The sequence below is a fragment of the Osmerus mordax genome, chromosome 25 (genome assembly GCF_038355195.1).
Source record: "Osmerus mordax isolate fOsmMor3 chromosome 25, fOsmMor3.pri, whole genome shotgun sequence".
Lineage (NCBI taxonomy): Eukaryota > Metazoa > Chordata > Actinopteri > Osmeriformes > Osmeridae > Osmerus > Osmerus mordax.
The window spans coordinates 5,111,910-5,136,514 of record NC_090074.1 but is presented as its reverse complement, the minus strand read 5'-3'; the positions used below and the strand labels follow the sequence as shown (position 1 = coordinate 5,136,514).

At 45.1% G+C, this 24,605-nt stretch overlaps 1 protein-coding gene across 2 annotated transcripts; it reads left to right on the top strand.

Annotated features, from left to right (window-relative positions):
- Window positions 1-515: 515 nt before the first annotated feature.
- Window positions 516-23,858, top strand: picalma (phosphatidylinositol binding clathrin assembly protein a). 2 transcript variants are annotated; one of them, XM_067229023.1, is made up of 25 exons: window positions 516-607; window positions 750-963; window positions 8,116-8,258; window positions 9,457-9,532; window positions 9,789-9,891; window positions 10,023-10,116; window positions 10,273-10,384; window positions 10,525-10,631; window positions 10,746-10,787; window positions 11,733-11,818; window positions 12,363-12,486; window positions 12,971-13,089; window positions 13,756-13,853; window positions 14,914-15,066; window positions 15,622-15,705; window positions 16,120-16,200; window positions 17,150-17,260; window positions 18,028-18,159; window positions 18,633-18,663; window positions 18,749-18,848; window positions 19,114-19,137; window positions 20,989-21,048; window positions 21,946-22,050; window positions 22,641-22,745; window positions 23,359-23,858. In XM_067229023.1, the coding sequence occupies exons 2-24, from the start codon at window positions 834-836 to the stop codon at window positions 22,731-22,733; spliced, it is 2,208 nt and encodes a 735-aa protein (XP_067085124.1). In that variant the 5' UTR covers window positions 516-607; window positions 750-833; the 3' UTR covers window positions 22,734-22,745; window positions 23,359-23,858. The 2 variants fall into 2 exon arrangements, with proteins under 2 accessions (XP_067085124.1, XP_067085126.1); XM_067229025.1 differs by lacking the exon at window positions 22,641-22,745 and having other exon boundaries at window positions 12,965-13,089.
- Window positions 23,859-24,605: the final 747 nt, after the last annotated feature.

Here is a 24,605-nt window from a genome sequence, read left to right as displayed (position 1 = left end):
AATGTCTCATTAGCAAGTTATTGTTTGAAACACCCATCTTAACAGTTTTTGTGAATTGTCCAATGGTATCTAAATATGGATCATCATGTCGGCCATTTAGCTACAATTTAAATAGAGACAGATCAAATGTAAAATATTACTGCTAATTATTATATATGAATTCACAATTATTCCATTCAAATATTACATATATGTAATACAATATGTTATTTGGTGAGATATTTTGTACTTTAGTCCAATCAAACTGAACTTACCTCACATACAATACCAGTGTAGATAATTTAACTACGATGGTGTTGGATGCTTTTCTCAGGACTAGTTCACACATTCTGTCAATGTTTAGGATACACTCCTGACTATTTTTTAGATAAGGTTAGGTCATTATAAAAGATCCAGTTAAATATTGATTTCTTTCAGACAGTTAGACCCGCCATTTTCTTGCAAGCGTCAAGTCCATTTAAACCCAGCAGGGGGAGGTGAAGTAAAACAGACCATAGACTTCCTCTGTGGAACCCAACGAGAACGTGCAAGGGAGGGAGTGAGAAAACAAGAATTGCATGGAAGAAGGGAAGGGGTATTTGGATTCGAACAGAAGTCAAAACTCTGGGTTCGTATATTCTTTGTCTAAATAAACAAACAAACTTCAGTTTGATTAACGATCTGAAGTCGCGGGTGTGGGCTGCGTGTGTCATCTGGATACACGAGAGACGTAGCCTATCGTCTAATTTGCTTCCTCTGTCTTGTGTCAGGTGGAGAATCCGTGGAACCGAGGACAATAGCGATTCCGCTGGATTTGAAACATTGTATCTCATTCATTGTGCAAATCTACAAGAATGTCTGGGCAAAGCATAACGGATAGGATAACCGCGGCACAGCATAGTGTCACTGGTTCTGCGGTGTCTAAAACTGTGTGCAAAGCCACCACGCATGAGATAATGGGGCCAAAGAAGAAACATTTGGATTGTGAGTATTATCGTCTGTAAATTGTGACATTGTTACCTTTCATTCGATTTGGTAGGATATCCATGATAAAGACAATGTTTAGACAGTGGCCAAGGCCTGTATGTAAAGACACTAGAGCCTAGTTTTAAGCCATTTTTCTCCGGTGTTTCCTACTCTTATAACAATGCACTGTTTCCTACAATTGTGAGTAAGCAATACCATTGGTTTGCATTAAAAACTACGCTGGAAACTTTACGTTTATTTGCCACATGCCGGTCATGTATAAACAACGTGATAACGGGGATAAAACTAGCCCACCCTCGTAGACTTATAGCATACTATGTAGCCTGTAACTTTATGAGATATAACCACTGTGCCAGACTCCCTTTAGAGTCAAACAGTGATATGATCAAAGATGACATGCCAACAGTAAACGTTTACACAGCGACTGAACTTCCTGACATTTGACTACGGATTTGAGGCAGTCACATACCTCGGTTGGAGAACAGTAGTCTTTTTAACCCTCGTATCTTCTCCCAAATAAACCAACGATTATCAAAAGGCTTGCTTTTTTATTTAGATCTTTGTGAGCGATGTTTGGAGACGATTTAGTTGTAAGTGGAGCATTGGTTCACCGTTTCACAAATACTTTAATTCTGCCTTCAAGTTTTTTTTGGACAACACACTACCTGTTGCAGTTGAATAGTCATGCTATGTTAAACACAAACTATATTTCCTGTCAGAGATATAAGGGATAGTGTTCTATTTTTACAATAATCACAGTGCTTTAAGTTACACAAGGTAGCCACTCTGCACAAAATTGGTATTCATGAATGTTAGTCACTATGCAGTGATTTGAATTTACAGCTCTGTATTCTTTTATACAGTTTGGGACAACATTGGGGTTGTTAGCATTAGGTGGACATCACTGAGTGTTAGTTATTTGCAATAACAGTTGGTCAACCTTTTGGATGACAGCAGGCATTAGTCTTACCCTTTGCTCTATTAGGTTGTGTCCAGGTTTATGGTGGGTGTAAAGTGAGTTCAGGTACAGTGTTGGTTAATCTTGATGTGTGCATTCTTCCTTGTTTTTGCCCTTGTCATGCTAGTCCTGGTAATGTGAATTTATTTTATGGATGAGCCCAGCTCTCAGATGAGAATGTCCAAAGACTGAGGTCCTGACTATAATCCCCAAAGATTCCAAGATTCCCATTTTATTGCTCCAGTAGTGTTATCAACCCTAAGGATAAATGGTGCCCAAATCCCCAATTGGACACCCATTACATCCATGTCCCTGGCTCCTTAAATCTATCATCTCAGACATTCTGTCTCTGGTTCTTGCTAAAAACAATGTTTTGTCCCATTTCCTACCGTGGGAAGTAAGGACAAGGCCCCAGTAAGCATGGGAATAGCTTTCCTCTTTTTGGTTCCACGTTGGAACAGTTGAGTGACAAGCCTCACATCGGCAAGTGTTCGCACATGATGCATGCAGATCTTTGGTTTTAGCGGTGACACCGACCAATTTCCTGTCAACTGCTAATTATAGTATTGGCTTTCTAAAAAAAGGTCACGTGCGATGCCAGTAGGTGTTTTGAAGGGTATGTCTGGGACTGCCAGCCGATGGAGCGTGAGGCGGAGAGGCCCGGTGCCGTACCCCTCTGACCCTGCTGAGCAGCCGATTGGTGCGTCCTGAGAGTGGCGGGCGAAGTGGGCCTCTCCAAGCTCTTGCTCCTTTGCCGGAGCCGACGGGAGAAGGGAGTTAGCAGGAATGTCACAAAGGTCGGAGGTATTTCAGGAGTGCTGGGTACACTGGTGTTGGAGTTTCCTCTCAGACAGAAATAGCAGTGACGCACCCTCCCCCTCCACCCCCGCCCGTCTGATTTTTACGCAAGATTCGTCCCCCTCCTCCTGCTCCTTTTTGATTTGGGTTGGGTTTCCGGCCAGTGTGCACATTCTTTAGCACTGCCCTGTAAGGACTAAATAAACGTAACCAAATAATGTAAAAAAAAAACGCTTCCAAGGAGAACAAGGGTAGTTAAAGGTTGAACACTAATAATATCTCAAAACAAAATTCAGTTTTCGATTCAAATGAGCCCTGAGAGAGGGTTTAGAACATTCTGCTCCACCTCAGTGCCAAAATGGTACAAGTTTTTCTGTTGAAAACAAGCTGTACAAATAGAAAACAAAGTCTATGGAACCTTGAGTGCCTGTTTGTCATTTGTATGGTTTAAATAGCTCTTGCGTAACTTTTATTACTCGGTTCTCAAAGTGCAAGGTTCAAATATGTAAGTGTTTCATCTGAGTAGTGTGGACTACTGTGGAAGTTCATTATATAATGTATTAATAGTGTGTGTGTGTGTGTGCATCTAAAACATGATGTATAAAGGATGATGATAAAGCAATGAAAATGTAAGCGATGCACTTGGTAAAATAATGATTGCATAATTTGGTGACTGGAATGATTCCTTCAGAAGACCTCGGTATTCAATTGTTCTATTTTGTGTACCTAGTTTGGTATCTTGATTTTAAACTTGAAACATGTATACATTTGTTTGCTGTGCTGTTTGGATTAACATTTAATCCTAATGTACATAAAAGTCAAAATGGTTGTTGATAACCAGCAGGACTGTCGTTTTGAGCCAAATCTAAACAGGCACCTTCATGATGCCCAACATGAAGTAATGTTGCCGGCCTAATCAAGTGTAAATGAGGAGGTCGACTTCTCAGATAGGTCATATCCCTTGAAGCTTCGAGGCATCCGTAGAGTGGTGGGCAATGCCCGCCGGCCCAAGAGACACGTTTGCTGCTGTGTGCCCGCAGGCTCACCCTGAACCCCCCCATGCGGAGCGCAGACCACTAGGAGCATGTGACTGCAGCCGTATCGAATGACAGTCCCTTTAAAAAGAGTGCTGACACACCCATGCGCCTGCTCAGCTAAATGGAGACCACTGTACCTCCTGAAAGGGCTTTGAGATTCAATATCATGATGCAAAGCTCCCGTCAAAAGAATACCAGTGCCACCATTCAGAGCTCGAGTGTTGGACTCGCCATGTAACCTATATATTTTTTTTCCCCCCACCAATTCTCAGCGGCCTCTTGTTTAGCTAAGGGAAGTGGCTGGTTTCAAAGTGCAGGGAACATAGCTGTGTTTCTTGACCTAGAGCTGCAGTCACTGCTCTCTAGGAAACCCTACTAATGCTCTACTATTCCCATTGACTCGTGATGCGTGTTTCCGCTTTGGAAATCTGACGTGGGACTCGAGCGTTTTTGTCCTCCCTTCGTTCAGTTTGAGCTTCCGTGGCTCGCTTTTTGAAAAGGGCCGAGGCTCGTTTCTGATCTGCATTCCGCATGGGTGGTGTCTGCTGCCTTGTCTAGAATATTCCATACTTAGAGAAACGGTTTGGGGAGATATGGCAGGCTTCAAAGCTGTCTCGTGGTCTGGGTGTGCGGGGCCTGTAGAGAGGCCCTTTTATCACTTCCTCTGGTCGTAATATTGCTGCTGTCGAAAACACCCAAGAGGAAATCGTTGTGTTGAATCATGTAAATCCACAAAATGGGGCTGATCGTGTGTGTGTGTGTCAGGGTTTGTGAACTTGCATGGCCCCACATGATAAAATGAAAGCTACCACATCACTGATTCACCCAACAAGACATTAAACTACAAATACTCACTAGAAATGCCTTTAGACAAAATCATGCGTCTCAAATGTACTAACCTACACTACCAATAAAATAGGCTACTCCTTTGGCAGTGTATGTAGTCCAGTAATTTGCGTATTTGTGTTCCCCATGCTGTCAGGAAATTAGTTTTACCACAAATTGCTGGTAATTAGAAGCGACCCTGGTGGCCTCCGAACCCATGTTTATAGATGTATTTCCCAAAGGAATGGCTTGTAATGTAACATGGGAACTTTTATTTTAAAAGTTCCTTAAGCCATCTCTTTTGTATACTGTACACTTCATGTTGTTTACAGCGCGGGATGATGATTCCACTGCAAACAGTTTTTTAAACTCGCCCATTGTGACTAGTAGCAAAAGTCTTTATGTGGTTTTTGTGTGTGCTGGGTCTGTACTGGAAGTGTGTGTGTGTGTGTGTGTGTGTGTGTGTGTATTAAGAAGCTGCTCCCAAGAGAATGGGAAGGAAATGCTCCTGTCAGTGTTCTGACGACTGCCTGGTGGTGTTACCATGGGGACAGGTCAACTTGAAGGCCCGTGTTTAACCTACCATGTTTACTTCATAAAAATTTGGCTAATTCGTGTCAGCTGGTTCATCCTTAGCCCGTCATGGCTAGACAGTCCCTAGTTGTATTAAGGAACTTCACTCTACAAAACATTGAGAAGCAATAGGCCATGTCAAATGAACCATTTCATAGTCGCCAAAGATACAATTAAATAAATAAAAGACTGCAGTGGGAATTGTGCAATGTAGCACTCTTGTGGGTTACTTTCGTTTTTAAAAGTAGGACTTATTATTTCCTGGTTTATGCTTGTCTGTATTTACAGCTGTTTCTATCGAAGCAGGCCTCTCTGCCTTGAACCAGTGCAAGCCCTGTCTTTGTCACTGTGCATCAGGATTCTGACTCTACTAGACACAAACCGCAGACTTTTCTGCATGGTTTGACGATGTATCTCAAGCTGTTTGATTCCCACCAGCTGCCTGGCTTTCTTCTGACTTCCCCTTGCCTGCTTCAGATTCGAACCCTGCACACTGTCAGCTTGCATTCCTACTCAAATCTGGCATGCTGCAGTCCTGGCTCATGTAAAAAGTTTGACTTGGTACACTTGATATGGCATTTATCCTGTAATATACTCCCCCCAAGCCTGGTTCCCCATATCCTTTCCTGTCCTATATTCGGTGCTACAGTGCCTACTTTACGATTACGCACTATCGTTTTTCAGAGACAACAATTAATCATTAAAAAGTCACACGAAACCAGTGTCCTAGGTTTTGACTCTGGCAATACTTGTAGTCGAACTTGGATGTTCTGTAAGATCGCTCCCATGCTTCTTGCTCGATTACAAAACGTGACAGGAGACGCCGCTAGACAAGGACCCTCGCTAATGGGCTTTCGGAGGGCAGATTGATTTCAAAGTGGTTTCCGGTCTTGAAAAGCATCCTGCAGCTGAGCCGAGAGTTCTTTTCTTGCTTTCGAACAGCAATAGGTCATCCGTGTGGTGTAAGGTTCACACGCCCCATTTCACAAGCCGTGTCATGAAATACATGTCCCAATGAAGGGAACCATGTTCAGAGAAGCGGTTGTGTTCATGTTTACCGTATTTGGTTGAGCTTCATTGGACATCGAGGCTAATGGTCTTTGTGTGTGTAAGGCCTTCTTAAAATAGGAATTCAGCTTGACCTGTTGGGAACTTGTTCCTTTTTTTACTCTGAGATAAAGAATGCTCAAATATTTATTGATGTTGTCCGCCAAGCTTCCATTTGGCATGGGTTGATTTTAAATATTATATTACTGGCACAGCACCCTACAGTCATCACATGGTTTGCCTGTAACTGGGCAAGAAAATCAGTGAATGAGCCAATATTACCGCACAACGGGGTTCGAGGAAATTTAAGTGTTGCATGTAGTCTGCACAATATGTCCTGAATTCGCCTAGAGACGTGACCTACTTTCACCAGTTCATAGTACTGTGTCATGGCTTCAGGTTGGACTTGTGTGTGTGTGTGTGTGTGTGTGTGTGTGTGAACCTCCTCCTGAGCTCTGCCTGCCACTTGTGGACTCATGTTGTGATTCTGGCCGAAGGCATATTGAACAGGAAGAGGGACTACTAATTCACCTGTGCCTCTCCTTCCTCTGCTATGCGTAAGACGTTTCCTCTGTGAATGTCCTGATGACACTGGAGAACCCAGGAGGGATCCAGGTGGCCTGTTGGTGTGTGACGATTTGGGCAGGGGGTAGTGGTGGGCGGTATGAACGTGGATACCGGTATGACCATGTGCCGTGATATGGATTTAGCCATTTGGTGGATATCATGATAAACAAAATGTACGAAAAAGCTTTTTCCCCAAAAGTGTCAGTCGATTGAAAGCATAGTGGACTGGTGTTTTCTTCATGTTAGTTCCTATTGTCCACCCTTAGTGCAGCGCAGAGCAGCTGCTGAAGTCTACCATATTAAGAAATGTCCCTTTTTTATCAAACAAAATCCCTAAATATGAAATTAAATTGCTGGTGCCCAATTAGATCAGAGAAATCATCATTGCCACATATTCCAATGTACGTCAAGTTCATTTCCTGACACCATTTTGTTGCTGTATGCCTTGATGCAGAGGATGAATGGAACCCCCTGACCCCAACATTGTCATTTGTCAGGTCTGAAAAGCCCTTTTGTTGTCACATGGCTGGCCTATTGTCTGCGTAAAAATGGCTACTGCAGTCGGGTAAGATGTTTTGTGGACCACCCATGTCATAAACAAGCCAGGGAACAAGTGCTTCAACAGTGCAAGCACCGAATTGAACATATTCCTGTCTTTTCACGAAATGTCACCGCAGGTACCTCGATGAGACTTTTCTAGAAGTCGTGCCATATGAAACCACACCATCTAATCTCTGTAAATGCAGTCTTAAAATGATTTGACATGCGTATCGATGGGAGAGACCAGACATCTGTGCGACCACCAACAGCCATGCGCCCGTCCCTGCATGTTCTGGCATGCATGCTCGGCACATAAAGGTGTGTGATTTTGAAAAGGCAAGATTGTAAGGGACCTTATTCGAGGGTGTATGGACGGCCTGATGAGATCTGGCACGAGAGCACAGTCTCATGGCACTGACGGCAGAGAGGCCACAAGGCCTCCACTTTCACTATAGGCCAGATGGCTGTGGAGCAGTGCCAAAGGCAAAAGCCTAGGCTGGAGGTCTTGTAACCGCTGCTCTGATAAACCCCCATCGCCCCCAGTGCTACCTTACCTGAATTGTTTTCTGATTTCGGACATACAAGGTTGTTTCCTCTGTGAACCTGCACTGGGGACCAAAAAAATGAAGGTAACCTGTAGTACCAGGAAGTTTGTTATTGATTCATTCGGCTTCGCTGTGTGGAAATGTTTACCCACTCCACTGAGTTCTCTGCTTGACGACAAAGGGGAAAAAAAGCACACACAATGATATGTCTGTGGCACAAACACAATGACCTATTTCTCCTTCCCTCCACTTCCTCCAGACCTGATCCAGTGCACCAATGAGATGAACGTCAACATACCCCAGCTGGCTGACACCTTGTTCGAGAGGACCGCGAGCACCAGCTGGGTGGTGGTTTTCAAGTCGCTCACGGCAACACACCACCTCATGGTCTACGGCAACGAGGTCAGCACAGCTCCTCTTCAAATGCCCAGTGACAACCCCCCCCCCCCCCCCCCCCCAACCGAAACCCTGTGGTTTATGTCATGAAATGCAACTTTGTTAGTGATGGTGTGTTAGCGGTAATTGCTGGGGAAAAGTGCTTTAGTTCAGCATCCTGGACCGCAAAGTGGTTTCTTTTAAGATGCCGTGTACAGGTTCATCCACTATATCTGGCAAAAGGTGTGCAAATGCTGGGCGTTTTATATTTAATGCCATCTTAGGTGTGATTGCACAGCCACCACAAAGTCAATGTTTTGGAAAGGAATGACCCTAAGGACGATAGACTACCGCAAAGGTTTTGATTCCTACCTTCATGGTGGATTGAAATTCAACTCAAGTTAATGACCATAAGTTTCTTTCGTATGTTACTTTTTGAGAAAATGTCTGGTGTTTTATATCATCATAATCATATTATGCTTGATGTGAATGACTGAAAGCAGTAGCTGATTGTCTGGGACAAGGAGACAAGCGTTCATGTCAAACACGTGTGTCGTTCATGTGGCAAGACGAGGTGTGATGCATGACGTGTGTGTGTTCTAAATGGCAGGACCTTTAATCTCATGGTGATGTCATCGCCAGACCTCAACTTTGTTTACCTTCAGTTCACTTCAGTTCTGTTTTGCATTTTGTCATTTCCCTTTGTCCTTATGCACAGTCGCGACATGCTTTAAACGCAAATAACACGCTTCCAGCAGACATTATTGAGAGATGGGCGCCGGGATGAATTAGTAGTGAGGTCATTTGTTGTATTTAAAATGTCAAAAGATAAGAAATTAAGTACATTATCCCATTTTCCATTTGAACTAATAATAATTCTCACATCTGAAGGCCCTCTGTAGTTTTTCTTGATACCAGCAATATATGTTACAAACAATCGTGCAAAGTTTAGTTTAACTTACCTTAGCTCTGTGTCACAAAAAAAAACAATAATTAAATGGCTGATGGTAGGTCATGTGACAATTGCATTTTGCCCAGTTGGTTTGCATTGCAAGATGGTGCTACAACAGTGTATAGCAAGATACCAATGTTAGAAGCAGTAGGTTTTTGGAAGATATTCAATGTTTTTGTTCTCAAATTGTAATAAGATGGTGGCTTTCTTTCATACTGGTTTGTCTTCAAACGTGTATGTGGAACTTTAACGCTTCACATTTTTGTGTTGCAGAGATTTATACAGTACTTGGCTTCCAGGAATACTCTATTCAACCTGAGTAATTTTCTTGACAAAAGTGGCTTACAAGGTAAGTACATGCTATCAGCACCCACTGTGTTGTCCCACCAGCTTTAAGGAGGACATATTCTCAATGTGCCAGGCGAGCTGTCAGTCTCAGTGGCACATGACACTCAACCTGAGGTGTGTGTGTTTTTGTGAAGGCTAACCCTTGACCTCAGTGTTTTCAGTAGGCGTGTAGTTTTCCGAATGACTTTTGTCGTCTCATCGAGTGTTCAGATAAAACGGTAACCTTTCCGTCTCTCTCTCTCTCTCTTTCCCCTTAGGCTATGACATGTCCACATTCATAAGGAGGTACAGCCGCTACCTCAACGAGAAAGCCGTGTCTTACAGACAAGTCGCGTTCGACTTCACAAAAGTAAAAAGAGGGTAAGGAGACCTATGCTGCTCTTTTCAGAAGGATCCCAGATCAAATAAAATAAAATTGGGCATCACCTGAGAAACGGGGCTACCATTTTTAATTTGGCCCCCCCCCGTCTTTTGGTTCTGCGTTTCCGTAGTTCGGATGGCGTGATGAGAACCATGAACACAGAGAAACTCCTCAAGACCATACCCATCATCCAAAACCAGATGGACGCGCTGCTTGATTTCAACGTGAGTTTCAGTCGACATCAACACTTCCTTGTTGTTCTGTTCTGTACGCCCTGCGATACCAACGTTATTTCCTTATAGCCCTCTGTTCTGCTTTGAAGACAGGTGACTTGTGACCAATCCCAGATTCACATTCAATATCCCTTTCTCGTCTCTTAGGTCAATGCCAATGAACTGACCAATGGTGTGATCAACGCAGCTTTCATGCTCCTTTTCAAAGACGCCATTCGACTGTTTGCGGCCTACAACGAGGGCATCATCAACCTTCTTGGTGAGAGCTTCCAGCACCCACCAAAGATGACTTCATTAAGTTTGCAGACTGTTTACCGACCCCCCCCCCCCCCCCCAATTCCCACGCTGTCTGGTTGGTTTCTGAAAGAAAAATGCCTTTTCTCGACTTTTCTACTCCAGAAAAGTATTTTGACATGAAGAAAACCCAGTGCAAAGAAGGCCTCGACATCTACAAGAAATTCCTAACTCGAATGACGAGAATCTCGGAGTTCCTCAAAGTAGCCGAGGTAATCGAATCGCCACCTTTCGGCAGTTTATCAATGTAAACATTAAAAAAAAGGATAATTTTAGCCTCCACTTTAGGACCATGTTTGATTCTCTCTTCTGCCCCCTATCTGTAGCAAGTAGGCATAGACCGAGGGGACATCCCAGATCTCTCCCAGGTAAGATTATGGCTTTTGCTCCTTCTGGCTCCTCCTAACCCAATATGGCTGACGCTTGTTCTGAATCCTGCAGCCCCCCCATTAGCGTGAGCTGCCCTGACAGGCCTCAATTTTCCCCCGACCAGCCTCTCTCCATGCTGCTGTCCCCCCAAAAGTCTCCCACCACGTCAATAGCCCCATACATAGACGACCTACATTTACATTTAGTTATTTATCAGACGCTCTTATCCAGAGCGACTTACAGTAAGTACAGGGACATTCCCCCCGAGGCAAGTAGGGTGAAGTGCCTTGCCCAAGGACACAACGTCAGTTGGCATGACCGGGAATCGAACTGGCAACCTTCGGATTACTAGCCCGACGGTGTGGACTCGAGGCCTAGTCAGGGGATGGATGCAAGCAGTGCCCAGTTGAAAGAGGGGGTGGGCTTTTGTGTGACCTACATCAAAAATGGTTCAAATGACTCGACACATTACCTGTATCATGTACTGTACTGTAAGGAGGTCAGTGTGTTGAATTAGCTTGGACGACTGTTTGTCTGGTATAAAACCTTTTCTCATTTGAATACTTACGATATAGTTGCTGCCTCTTGTCAGAGGGTGCATTAACCATACCAAATATGTTCTATCATTCATTTGGACTGTATTGGGACCTGAAGGCTAAATGGCTAGCTCATCCAATATTAGCTTCTATGTTTCTCCCAACACCTCTCCTTTTTATCTCTCTGACAATTACCACCTTTTATATTCTGCATCCTTCCATTTCCAGTACACAGTTTGTGTAAGTATCTGTATCTAACTCTTTCTCCGTGTTAAAGCGTAGTTTCCCTTGTGCAAAATAGTCTTGTGTTTTGTTCTCGTTCGAATGCAAAATTTTTTTATTTTTTATTATTGTATTCGGAATTTCTGCCTTTAGAACTGACTGCATTGGTTGTTTCCATGACTCCAGGCCCCCTCCAGTCTCTTAGATGCACTGGAGCAACACCTAGCTTCTTTAGAGGGCAAGAAAGTGAAAGATTCCACAGCAGCCAGCAGGTACAAAGGTTTTCCCCTTTATTTTTAACTACTTGCCCAAGACCATGCACTCCTGTCAGACCTAGGCTGGCAGCCATGCCTACACTGTGTGTGTATACAGGAGGTTATATACTGTTAATTGTCCTACAGTTTTACGTACAGTACCAGACTGTCTTACAGCTGTTTGTCCATTTCACAGAAAATTTTTACTCATATGCAGAAAGAGTTGTTTAGTGTTTTACAGTGTGCAAACATGGCCAGATATTGTTGATAAAGACCTATGGTGACTTGAGGCCCAATTCCTTTGTCAATCCGCATTGCAGGTCCACATTTTTGTTACAGGAAGAACAGTTTGAAGGCAAACCTGTCTGTCTATAAAAGGATTCCTTTCTTTGTCTGCCAACATTCTGTCAAGAGTTGTTGTACCTCTGCACACTGTTAAAGTGTTTACTGAGCTTGTGAAACTGTTCTTTTACCAGTGCAGCATCTTTTTTGAAATGGTCTGTAAATAGTGCCCCCCCCCCCTCCCTACCCTACAAACTCACCCCTTCTTTTTCTCTTCCAGGGCCAGCACTCTCTCCAATGCCGTCTCCTCTCTGGCAAACACTGGCATATCTTTCACCAGAGTGGACGAGAGGGAGAAACAGGCTGCTCTGGAGGAAGAGCAGGCTCGCCTGCAAGCTCTGAAGGTTCGTCTTCCCGTCCACATTCCTCCGTGTCTCTGAATGGACATGCCCAGTCTAGGATGTCCTCCAGCTGTACGTCCAGCCATTCAACCCCAAACGCCTCCTCCCTATAAAAACCGAATAATAAATACATTTATTTATTATTCGGTTTTCATACGAGTATGAACATTCAAAATATACACAACTTCTTTTATTTATTTTTCATGGTCCATTGAACAAATCCTCTGTCAAGTGCAAAACTCCAGAGGTGGTTTAGCTATTTTTTTCCTCGCTACCTGATTGAATAGGCTGCTAATTGTATTGGTTTGAGTAGAGTAGGTGGAGGAAGTCGCTTTTAAGGGGGAAAGTCATCTTGCCCGAGACTAGTTTCTGCAGCTCTCGCGTCTTGTCGGTTTGAATGTCTGGCTTGACATGGAATGTGTAAATGGGCCTGGAACACTGAGTTTCTGGCTCGTGGATAACTTGGACTGGTTCCACCCAGGAGCAGCGTCTGAAGGAACTCCAGAAGAACCCCAACACCACCGTGTCACCCGTGTCCACGGGAGAGGGCACCGTCCATGCGGCTCCTGCCATCGACCTCTTCTCCACACCCAGCTCTACAAATAGGTGAAGACTCTTGTCCTCTCTCTCCCTGGCATTCCTCGCCGTCTCTGTTCCTTGAAGTGACTGTTGACGTGCCGTTATCGGACGATTCGAATACTTGAGATATCTTTAGTCCGGTAAATACGTTGAGGCACGGACTCGACAGCCTCTTGTGTGACAGGTGCAAACCTCCATCAGGTTATTCATACGGCGTTTTGTAATTTTTATCAAGCGTCATCATCCCTCCTAAAGTGGTTCTCGAGCTTGTTCAGTCAGGCCCTCTTTCCGAAAATTTGAATAACATTTACCCCCCCCACACACACACACACGCACTCTTCTTTATCTCCCGTGGCCTCCCGATTCGCTACTCCGTTTTGGAACCACGGATCCCAAAATTGCAATTAGTAGCCAACATTTATTCTGTGTATTCCAAGTACCTTTTTTAAATTTGTTTTTTGAAACCATTAGAAGTGACACCGTCGTTACATAACTGTCGCTTTCTCACCTATTGTTTAGACCAGTATAGGCACCAAAAAAAATTGCTATAGGACTCTTGCACAGTATGTCATCAAACAAGAACCGTGCTCCACATGCGGTTGTGTAGAAGTCCCTGGGTGTGCTGTCTAAAATGGTCTCGATAATAACATTTTGGCCTTTTTGTGTCCTTCCCTCCCCACCGCTTCACCACAGCACTTCCAAGGCAGCTAGCGACCTGCTGGACCTCCAGCCGGCGTTCCAGCAGGCCCTGCCTCTCTCCTCTGGCCTGCCTGCTGCCAGCACATGGGCAGGTGAGATCTCCTGGCTAGTCCTTGGAAGCCCTGGCAATTGGTCACAGCTGATCCTGGGACATCTCAGATACACACAGCCACAGCCTTGTGCAGTACACTCTGTGAACATTTGCTGTATGAACTGATCTCGCATGAAATATCTATAAACTGGGAAGTGGATTACCTCTATATTTATCTATAGCTGTTAAATATTGGACACGCTGTGGTGATGGAATGCCCTCGGCCCAGGCAGGTGTGGACTCTATGCAGAGCCAGTTCTTCTATGCAACCGTTAAAATGGTTGTTCATTTCAGTGCATGAATAATGTTAACTGTTTGTATGGACAAAGTATTTGTACCCTGTGCTACAATCTTCAGCGGTTGCGATAACCATGCTCTATCTGAACTGCCTTGACAAACACAACCCAGGAGCAGCCAATCATGTCTTGACAATCACAACCCAGGAGCAGCCAATCATGTCTTGACAATCACAACCCAGGAGCAGCCAATCAGGTCTTGAATGAGGGTTGACGGACACCTGACTCGCCAAAACAAGGGTTTGACCAGAATTGCAAAGTCCAGTCAAATGAGGTGGCCCTTTAAAATGTGGCACGACCTGTAACGTGTGCTTTAGAAATCACTCATGTCAATGGTAAGTAAACACGGATAAGGATAACATGATTAGATGCAGCACACACTCATTCTCCCACCTTTGGCCCACAAACGATATACTGGCAGCGCTGTTTTTCCTTTTGACCTACTAGTAGACTTAGTAATTTCATCTTGAACTCCTTTCCCTCATACTGAGACTATGGCTTACATGATTTGATTTTGGTGTATAAGCGTTGACATCGTTTTGTCACTTCTGAGTTTGGTGTTTTTCATACGTCCAGGATCAGTTCAGCTGCTTGTTTCACTCTACACCCCAGTAGGAAGTCATATGTCCTCATGGTTTTGTGATCCGGGCCTGCATACTGCCCGGTACCACGTGCTGTGTTTTCACTGTGATTCATCCTTTTTCTAACATCTCCCTGTTTTCTCTCTCTATCTCCTTTTCCCTCCACTGTTCTCTGTCTGCATAGATCCTTTCACTTCTCCCGATGCTGTCGACGACTCCATTTCAAACTTAAATCCTTTCCTCACGCTACCCGTTGTCGCCGCTGTCCATCTACCCGTTGTCTCCCCAGACGCTGTTAGTTTGTCCTCTAGGACACCGATTCACGAAGTGTTTGGTGGTAAACATTCCTTACCGTTAGTCCTCCATGGTGTTTGTTTGTGTGCTGTTGTTGTTGTTCATACGTGGCGTTTGCGCCTCGTCAGATGTGTCCTGTCCATCACCACACAAGGCCATCGTGTGTGTGTGTGTGTGTGTGTGTGTGTGTGGGGGGGGGGGTCTGTACTGTAGAGAACCAACTGAAGTGTAGATTTAATTAAATTGAATGGGTCGGGGAGGGAGAGGGGAGGGGAGGAGAGGGGAAGGGAGAGGGGAGAGGGGAGAGGGGAGACTGGACATCCCAACTCTAAATCAACCGCAACATTCTTTCTTTTTTGCACCCTAGACCTATTGACACTGGTTGGTTTGTAGTTGGGAAATTGTATTTTTTATTTGTTTTTATAATAGAAAACGATAGAGAGGCTGGATATAGAATCTTAAAGGGGAGGGGGCGAGGCTGGATTATTCATTGACAATCGATGGACAAAAATGTTCAGTGTTTTCATAACGGCAGTAGATTCATCGTTCAAGGCATAACTCATCGTAGCCTTTATCTTTTTGACTTTTGATTCTCCAGATCATTATAATCCTTTTCTTGATCCCAGCTCTTCCGTCTCGTCTGATCTTGATTCCACAGTGCAGATAGAGCAGTTTATCTCAGGTACTTTGGAGGAAAACTGACTTGTGTGTTCTGGGACACAGGAAACGCTTAAGGACCCTGCATGCGGCGAATGCATGGTTTACTGCAGACCCAGGAGCCTGTCCCCCCCCCCCCCCAATAGTGCTGTTTGCCTTCTAATATTCTTAGTGTAGTTTTGTTTTGGCTTTGTCATGAAATAAGTTCTTAGAATCTTCTTCTTTTTTTTTTTTTTAAAGGGGGGAAAAAAATATACTGTTTATTTTATTTTATACCTGCGTTGTAGATTCAGACTTGATTTACTTGCCTGCTCTGCTCTGCTCTGTTTCGTTTCTCTTCTCCATAATCTGGTCTCGTTCCTCCTGTGCTTTCTAAACCCCCCCTCCACTCTTTGCCTTCCTTTTCACCTCCTGCTCCCTTCCTCTGGCGGTGTGTCAGACTCCTTTTGTGGGCCTGCACCTTACCCCACCACCCCTCTCTTCCAATCCGAGCCCCCCGCCATAGCTGGTCTATTTGGAGGTAGGTAATACTCTCCCATCATCTCGCTACGGAAATAGGCTGAACATGTCTCCCCGCCTGCCCCTTCTTCTGGTTTGTCCACACCTGTCAATTCAGACCCGCTGTTGTGACCGTTTTACAGAAGCTCAGCAGAAGCCTGACAACCACCCATTCGTTCGAGTCAGGTGTGTTTGAAGACGGAAACGTCTAGAACTTGCGGGGTCCCAGGGACCAGGGTTGAGAGAGGCTGGTGGGAGAGTGTGTGTAGATGTCGGTCTCGTTTAACCTTCTCCTCGGCCTCCTGGAAGCACTGATCTGGGGCTTAAACTGTGAAGCTCTTTGTGTGACTTAGCTTGTAAAAAGGGCCGCACAAATAAAGGAAGATGAGCTGTCTGAATTCAATCTAAATAACTGATGTTTGGGTTGTCAGTAAGAAATATCTGGTCCAGAGAAGTAGAGCGTTGAGAAGCACGCGTGGAAATTGTTTAAAGAACTCGACTAAGATGGCATAATGGTTCCATAAAGGCCAATTCTAGTCCACGCAATCCGACTAATTCAAGTCAGATTCAAGAAGTCAAGATATCAATTTCTCAGTTTGGGTGGTCAGAAGTAGACTATGCTCCACCACTAATTGGATAAAGGAGCAATTTGGTTGTAATAGCTTCTCAATGTTGTGGAATTTCTTGGGATTCTTCTCTCACACACACTATGTGCTGTGTGGGTGTGGATATGCTGTAACTAAGGCTGCAGGCATTGTCAGGCAGGCTTGAAGTACACGCTGGCCAGCTGCTTTCCAGTGCTCAAGGTTACGAGCTTTCTCAGTTTGGGAAGCCATTCTCCTGCTCACAGTGTAACATTTTTTAGGTTGGCCCTATTTGTAGTACAGGCTGTGTGTGTCAGACTGTCTCAATTGTGTCAAATTGTTTTAAGTGCCGTGTCGGGCTCCTAACCTTCCTCGTTTGTCTTGCAGGGTTCTCCGGCTCTCCCAGCCCCCAGCAGCAGCCCCCCCAAGGCCTCAACGTCGACTTTGACTCCGTGTTCGGCAACAACGGCAACATCATTAACAACATGGACCCTTCTGGTAAGGGTTCCCCCACGTCCTCTTCATCCCTCCTCCTCCATCGCTGTGCTAACGTGCACTTCCCGTTTTAAGCCACGGGGGCAAGCGCGCCTCGCTCGCTCTGCTGCCCCCCAGAGGACTGGGGAGGCGGGTCATTGCTGTGCGTCGGGGCTCGATGTCTCCATGCGATATGGTGGAACAGCATGCTGTTGTCGACGGCCATCTTGATGTGGACTTCCTGTGTTGTCGCTGGGGAGGGGGGAGGGAGGGAGGAAATATTCCTATGCACGGCACACAAAGTGTTTTGGTGCTTGACGAAAATGTTTTGTCTGGTTGGGGTTTTTGCATTTTGACGTCAAGTGTTCCTGAATTGAGCGTCTGTGCATGTCATGAAAATGTGTGTGTGTGTGTGTGTGTGCGCACAGTGTATTTTGGGTGCTTGGCTCACAATCTCACAATCCTTTTTGTTTTTTCCTCCCTTGTCCCGGGGTAAACCCCCCCCCCTTTGGGCCCTCTTGGCTTTGCATGGCAAACGCATGACTGGGTGAGTTGACTTTATTCCTTCAGGCAGTCAGCCTTCGTCTTCCGTCTCACACGTGATCCCGGTTTCCTGCTTCGCCCACGTTAAACATCCTCTTCCTGTCTCGTCTGTGGCGTTACGTGTTTGTTTTTTTGTTTGTTCGTCCCCGTGTGTGCGTTTTGGTGTGTCGTTTCCATGTCTTCACCCCCACCCCTTGCTTGTGTCCCCTCTCCCCCCTCCCCTCCTCGCCCTGCCCCCTTTCTTTAAGATGATGTTTTAGGTGGCATCCTCAAACCAACAGTGGCCTCTTCGCCCAGCCAGGGGCTCAACCTCACCACTCAGCTGTCGGGCAAACTGGTGTCCGACGACCTGGACTCTTCCCTGGCCAACCTTGTGGGCAGTACGTATCACCCGCTGTGCACCTCAGTAGAATCAGAATCAGAATGGGATTTATTCGCCATGAAAGTTTGCACAGACAAGGAATTTGCTTTGGCAGGAAGGTGCATACAATAAACATATAGGGACCTAAAATTTAAATATGTGGACTATCTATACTAAGGGTACATAAACTAGCAGTATTAAGTGGAATTAGAATTAAATAAAATATAAAATAAAATATAAGTTGCCGTAATTTACAATATAAAAATACAAATATTACAAAAAATACAAATGTACAAGATACAATTTTGTAATGCAGTGTGTTTTAAGCAGGAAGTCATTAGAGGGGTAGTAACGACAACTAGCCTGTGTTAGACGCAGCAGTGGTTCAAGTTCAGTCTTTCGAAATGACCCCACTCCCTTGTCGACTGTAAACTGTTTCGAGCATTTCTAGACTTGTGCTCACTTGTGCTCGATTTTTGTATTCCTTTCCAGATCTAGGAATCGGAAACGGCACAGCAAAAAAGTGAGTTTATCCTTATCCGCTTGTTTTCCTGCTGATTTAGAGTTCTGTCAGTGATGGCTGTTTTTGTGTCTGTTACGTCCTGTAGTGATATTCACTGGAGTCAGCCTGGGGAGAAGAAGCTGACTGGTGGAACCAACTGGCAGCCAAAGTCCGCTCCCTCAACCACATGGAACCCAGCAGCGATGGTACGCCTGCACACGACTTGATCCTAATATCCGGGCATCGAATGTCGGTTTGATCGGCATCGATTGTGTTCGTGAGCGCGACCACACTATGGATTGAGTAAACAAAAAAACTAAAGAACTTCTCTTGACTGAAACCAAACGATAGCCATGAAAGCCAGTGTTTTTGAAATGTTTTGTCGCGGTGTCTTAACGTTGTGGATAACGCTGTCATCTCATTCCTGTACCGGGCGCGCTTGTATAACTCCCGGGGGCAACAAAAACACAGACGGCCGTGCGTTTCCCACAATACGTAAGTCCCGACACTTGAATCGTGGCCTGCTCTTTGGTTCCATTAACCACTCGTCTCCGCCTCCCACCACGCTCTCTTACGCCTGACCCCAAGAGGGTTGTTTCACTTGCCACCCACAATACACCTCTGGTCTGCACAGCTAACACTGCTGTCACACTGTGGCAGGCTTTGGCCCAGTCCTGACTCAAATCTCCAGTTCCTGAGAGCTAACCCACCCGTGTACATTTTAGCGAGAAGCAAGAAAGCAAGAAGGGCGCGTTACAAATCAAATGTATGATTTTATAATTGATTTTTTATGTAATGGGCCTGAGCAATATAGAAAAATATCCTAGTTTTGTAGTTAACCTTAGCAGTGGTTATCTGTGTGAGGTGCCAGGAGATAAGCTAATGGTTGTTTGTGGATTCAGAATGTTAAGTTGCTTTGGAAAGGATGTTATGAGTGGGCAAGACTGCTTGTGCTTATGACAACACTTGATTGCTGTTTTGCTCAGCCACTTGGCTCGGTCGGATCTAGATAACTGGGGCATGAAGTCGCATGTCCATGAAGCAAACTGGTTTTAGACACAGACAGGGTTTAAGTGCAAGGTTGAGTGTAAACTTTTCGATTCTTGCAAGTAAGAACCCGTCATTAATTAGCGTGGTCTATAATCACCCGTATCCTTTACCTCTTATGTGTTTCCTCGTGCTGAGAACCATTCATTATCAGGGCGGGGGGGGTTTGAGCGAAAAGGTCCTGGGCTCTTGGCATTAGGAACAAGTGCGGTCTGTGGAGAGGGCAGCAGTGTGGCACTGCACATGTGCAGTCAGCAGCCTAATGACTGGATAGCTAGTAAATGATTTCCTTACCTTGAAAAAAAACCCCAGGGATGTTGGAACAAATCCGGGTCTGTTAGCCCCGCCGGGCCTGAGAGAGGGGCCCCTTAAAGACTTGTGTCTTGTTTAGCAGACCTCTGCACCTGCCATCAACCGCTACTCCGTCTTTTGAGGCACGCTACTACTTTAACTCTTCACTTTCTCTGTTTTTTTTCTCTCTTTCAAATGTCTCCCTGCCCCCTCGCTTAAACTTTAAAATACTTGCTAGTATTGACAAAGTAGGGTTGCGTCAAATGTTTTCCCAGATTGTGTGCGCGTTAGTCGGAGGAAGCAGGATGGCACTGAGACAGGAGAGTGGCATGCGAATGGTTAAAGTGGTGGCTGACAGATGAACAGTGACACCTCTGTTCTGGTGTCTTGTCCCTGGAAAGGGAAGTGACATCGGGGCCAAAAAGCTCGCTGAGTGTTTGCACCTGCAGCAAGTTTGCACCTGTCTACTTTTCGGAAGCCAAATGGCGGCTCACGACAAAGCTTTTGACTGTCTTCGTTAGTCGAATTGGGCAAAGTGTAAGTTGACGATGCGCATTCTCAACGGATTCTCCTCAAATTAAGGCCAAATGATGAACATATCATGCATTCCCTTGTGCTGGGTCTGGGGAAAACAGTTCAACAAAAGTGTCTTGCATTGACTTAACAATAAATCATAAAAGCGCCTTGTAAAAAAAGACAAACCGTCAAACCTTCTCTACCAAGTTAAGTTCTGCTCATGACACTTTTGCGCTGCTGTTGTTTCCGACTACGCATTTAAAAAACCTGGAGCAGCCAAGACTATTTAAAAAAGGATCCATGAATAACGCATAATATGCTTCTCTGCAATTGTCCTCAAATTATAACAAGATATGAGGGTATCTGGAAATTGTTCCCGTGAATTGTGACTAATGGCCTTGTCATGAGATGATGCAGTTCAGTGTCAATGCAAATGTATGTGTGTGAGTCTTCAGTCCTGGTCTGTGAGTGATCGTCTGCTTGTCATCGTAGGCACCATCTGTTATGGCGTTCCCGGCAACCACACCAACGGGTATGATGGCATATGGAATGGTAAGTCATTTGGGATGTCTTCCGGCTATCGAGAAACTCCTTTCCTGTCTCGCAACACAAGAACAAAAATCAGTCGGACGAGAAGAGAAGGGTGTCAAAAATGTTGTAAATGATCCCACGAAGCACTTCGGTGATTTGACTTCTGTAATGCCTTGGAAGTAACTTCATTTATATATCAATATGTGAATGTTATCATTTTCTGTGATGGACAGGGCAAGTCGAGGGGAAGGTCTTAGTACAGGCAGTAGGACCCAGGGGAGCCCCCTGGTGGCTGGTGCTGCTAATGGCGCCAGCTCTTCTCCTGAAACTGGCAACGGATTATGAAGAAAAGCTTGATTTTTATGACCCTGGCTAACCCAGTTCCCCTTGAGGCAGGTGGAATGAATCCAACGGTTCTAGTCTCCCTTCCTCTTAAAACCACGTTAACATAACTGTGAGGGAAACATCTTTTACGTCTGAAGCATTTCAGGAGAAGAATCCCAGGAAGTTTGCCCAGGAACTGAAATGGTGACTCACGCTGTTCTGCATGTTATCAGTAGTCTTTACACCCACACAAAGGGAGATCATTCAATACAAACACACGCAAGGTTGACATATCATGGTGCTGGTTTCAGGATTGACGACATCAGGTGCTAGTCACGCCCGACAGATGGATCACGTATGATTGGCTCAGAGTCTAAAGCTACATTGTGAAAAGCCGAAAGAGTAGTCACTAACCAGAGTCAAATTAGGGACTCCACTGTGCTGGCAGAACGTTGTCGCATGTGACACTGCTGTCTGAAACCGTGACGCGTTGTCCGACCTGGAAGTGGAGCGCCATGGTGCTCTCGGTCTCTGACACAAAGCCGGCTTTTTCTCAGGTCGTTGTTGGGTGACATTGTGTGTGTGTGTCTTCAGCCTCCTCAGATGGGCTCCATGTCGATGATGACCCAGCCCACGATGATGTACACGCAGCCTGTCATGAGACCAGCCAACCCGTTCGGCCAGGCCCCTGGAGCACAGGTATGTCGGCTCTGCTGAAGGACGAGGGGGAGGGGAGGGAAGGGGGGGGGAGCCCAAGGATACCCCAATGTGCCATTCTGTCTCAACTCGTGATTCACAAATGTGCCATTGGAATACACTTTCGTTCGCCTGTCGCTTTGAAAGTGACTCGAGAGCCATCGAGTTCCATTCCGAATGGCGCTAGGGATCCTGCGCGACGGGAACTGCTTTCACCTCGTGTCTCATTCCCCCCCCCCCCCCGTGGTATGTAGAGCACGTTATGTTCACTGCACACAAGGATTTCCTGTACGCCCACTCTAAAGATAGTTTGGGGGCGAGCTCCAGGTGGAGGGATATTGGCACGTTTGACTGTTGCCTACGTCACACGAGAACTAAATGACTGTCCAAACTAGCATGTCACCATTTCTCGATTTGAGGAGTTTTTATGAGAATGGCCCCCCCCACTCCCCTCCGCCTGTAGTCTTTCGCTCTCATCTGTTAACATGTGTTCTGGTTCAGTAGGACCTCGGTGCCCTGACAAGTGTCCAGGAGGTAGGCCCCTCCCACATCTCGCTGAGGGCTTTCCCTTCTGTCCCTTCTGTCTGACCTAGCCCTGTGCAGCCTCTAGTTCGTCCAGTCACACTCCTCTCCCAGCTCCAGGAAAGGACCCCTTTGCGCAGCTCTCGCTCAAGGATTTCTTGTAGAACATCGTTTAGGTACAGCATGTGGTGTGTGTGTGTGTGTGTGCGTGCACCCCCGGCTTCGATCTGCAACTCCCGCTGTCTCGTCAACAGCCTGTTTCCGCTGGTTGGTTGATCTTCACAGACATGCACGTCAGACGTCTCGTAATAGCTCGACATGAGTCATTCGTATCATGATTCACCTATAAAATGGAAGAAGCCACTTCGATGCCTCTCTCTCTCTAGGCATACGTCCACTCAGGATGACGTTTCTAGATTTGCAATGCAAGAATATTGGTTGTTTTACTATTTGAGTTGATGAATTGCAAAAACACTTTAAAGTGTCCTTACAATGTGCACGTGGGTCAGTTCGACTTGTGAAGCCTTTCTTGAGTTGGCTTTATCCTGCTGCAATGCAAGCCCTCAAACCTTATCTGCTTTGCCTACTTTACAAGCCTGCTATTGCTGTCTTCATTTTCATAACTTCACTTACAGCACATTCATATTTGGTTTGACGTAATAAGGGTTGAGCGTGTGTGTGGCCACAGTGCAACTTGGTCGCCAACTACAGGAAGCTTGGTAAATTAGTTTTGGTTGCCATTGACCAATTTTGAGTCAAATCTCAGCAATGTAATATTTCTCTTCCCAGATGCAGTTCATGTAATCCTGAAGGACACTTGACCCTCTGAAGTTGAGCCATACGATTGGCAAAAACCTTCAAGCAAAACCCAAATTAGCAGATTTCCAATCTTCTGAGAATATTGGGCCCCGATAGAGAATCATCTGAGGAACCTTCCGGAGTCTCCATGTTTGAGAATGACTGTTGCCAATTTAGTCATTTGTCTGAGGAGGAAACGGTTCTTGCTACCATACCCCCCCCTCTCCCTCCCCCCCCCCCCCCCCCCCCTCCAGGGATTACTCACCCCATTTTGTTATCTGTAAAGAGAAACATGGAACACAGAAAGGGATATATTTAAACTTTGATAATGGTTTATCAAGAGATGGTGGGTTGGCACACACACAGGATGATGTTGACTCTGGAGGGGGGATTTGCGTGGGAGTATTGCTTCGTATAATTATCAATCATGATTACTTAATTTAACCATCACAGATTCAAGACGCTAACCTCTGTTTATACCATGATTTATATTTTTTATTTTCATTATATTTTTTAATGTATTACGTTTGCAGTAGACATTCCTTGTGTATTGTTTGTATTTATTACCAAGTGAGGACATGAGAGAAAAGTAATTCATTGAACTTGAACTCTTCCTTGGGGAGGTATTCAGGTTTATACATGGGTATGATTGATTGTATAATTGGATTTTGAGAGTGACTGAGTTCAAAGTTAATATAAAGACGAATAAAAAGATGAGACTTGTTCACTGACTGATGAGGCACTAAATATTCTCTGGACTGGCGTAATGTCTCGTGCAGTTCTGTGGCAAAAACGTAACCCTCCTGTTCGCCAGGTCAATATGGACAAACACATTAATCCACATGGCAAATTCTATGAGTTTGGGGTTGGCGGAAGGGCGCATTTTCACTACATTTGTGATTTGGTGGCATTAAAATTGGGAAGGATACACATTTATGCTTTACGCTTGGCATGTCATTTATTACACATTGACTATTCTTACTGCTGCCTTTCCAACCTGAATGTGCAGAGTCTCCTTCATGCTAAGACCATCTCTCTGTCTAGTACTATAGACCAACACCTGAGGTTGTCATTGATCAGGTTGTAAGGTGTGGCCCTGGTCCTAAAGCAAATGGCCATTTAAAAATATTTTAAAAAGTTTGAGTTCTGTCTTTGTAAATTGGCTATTGGGCCTATCAGAGCCAGGAGAAAATGGCACTGTTGATCGGTGCTTTGTTGTACATATAAACCAGATCCTG

Bases quoted from the DNA above. Each gene is read 5' to 3' on its own strand.
- picalma (XM_067229023.1), top strand. From the start codon at position 834: ATGTCTGGGCAAAGCATAACGGATAGGATAACCGCGGCACAGCATAGT. The intron at 10,117-10,272 runs GTGAGTTTCAGT...CTCGTCTCTTAG, and splicing joins ACGCGCTGCTTGATTTCAAC to GTCAATGCCAATGAACTGAC. The intron at 18,664-18,748 runs GTGAGTTTATCC...TACGTCCTGTAG, and splicing joins GGAAACGGCACAGCAAAAAA to TGATATTCACTGGAGTCAGC.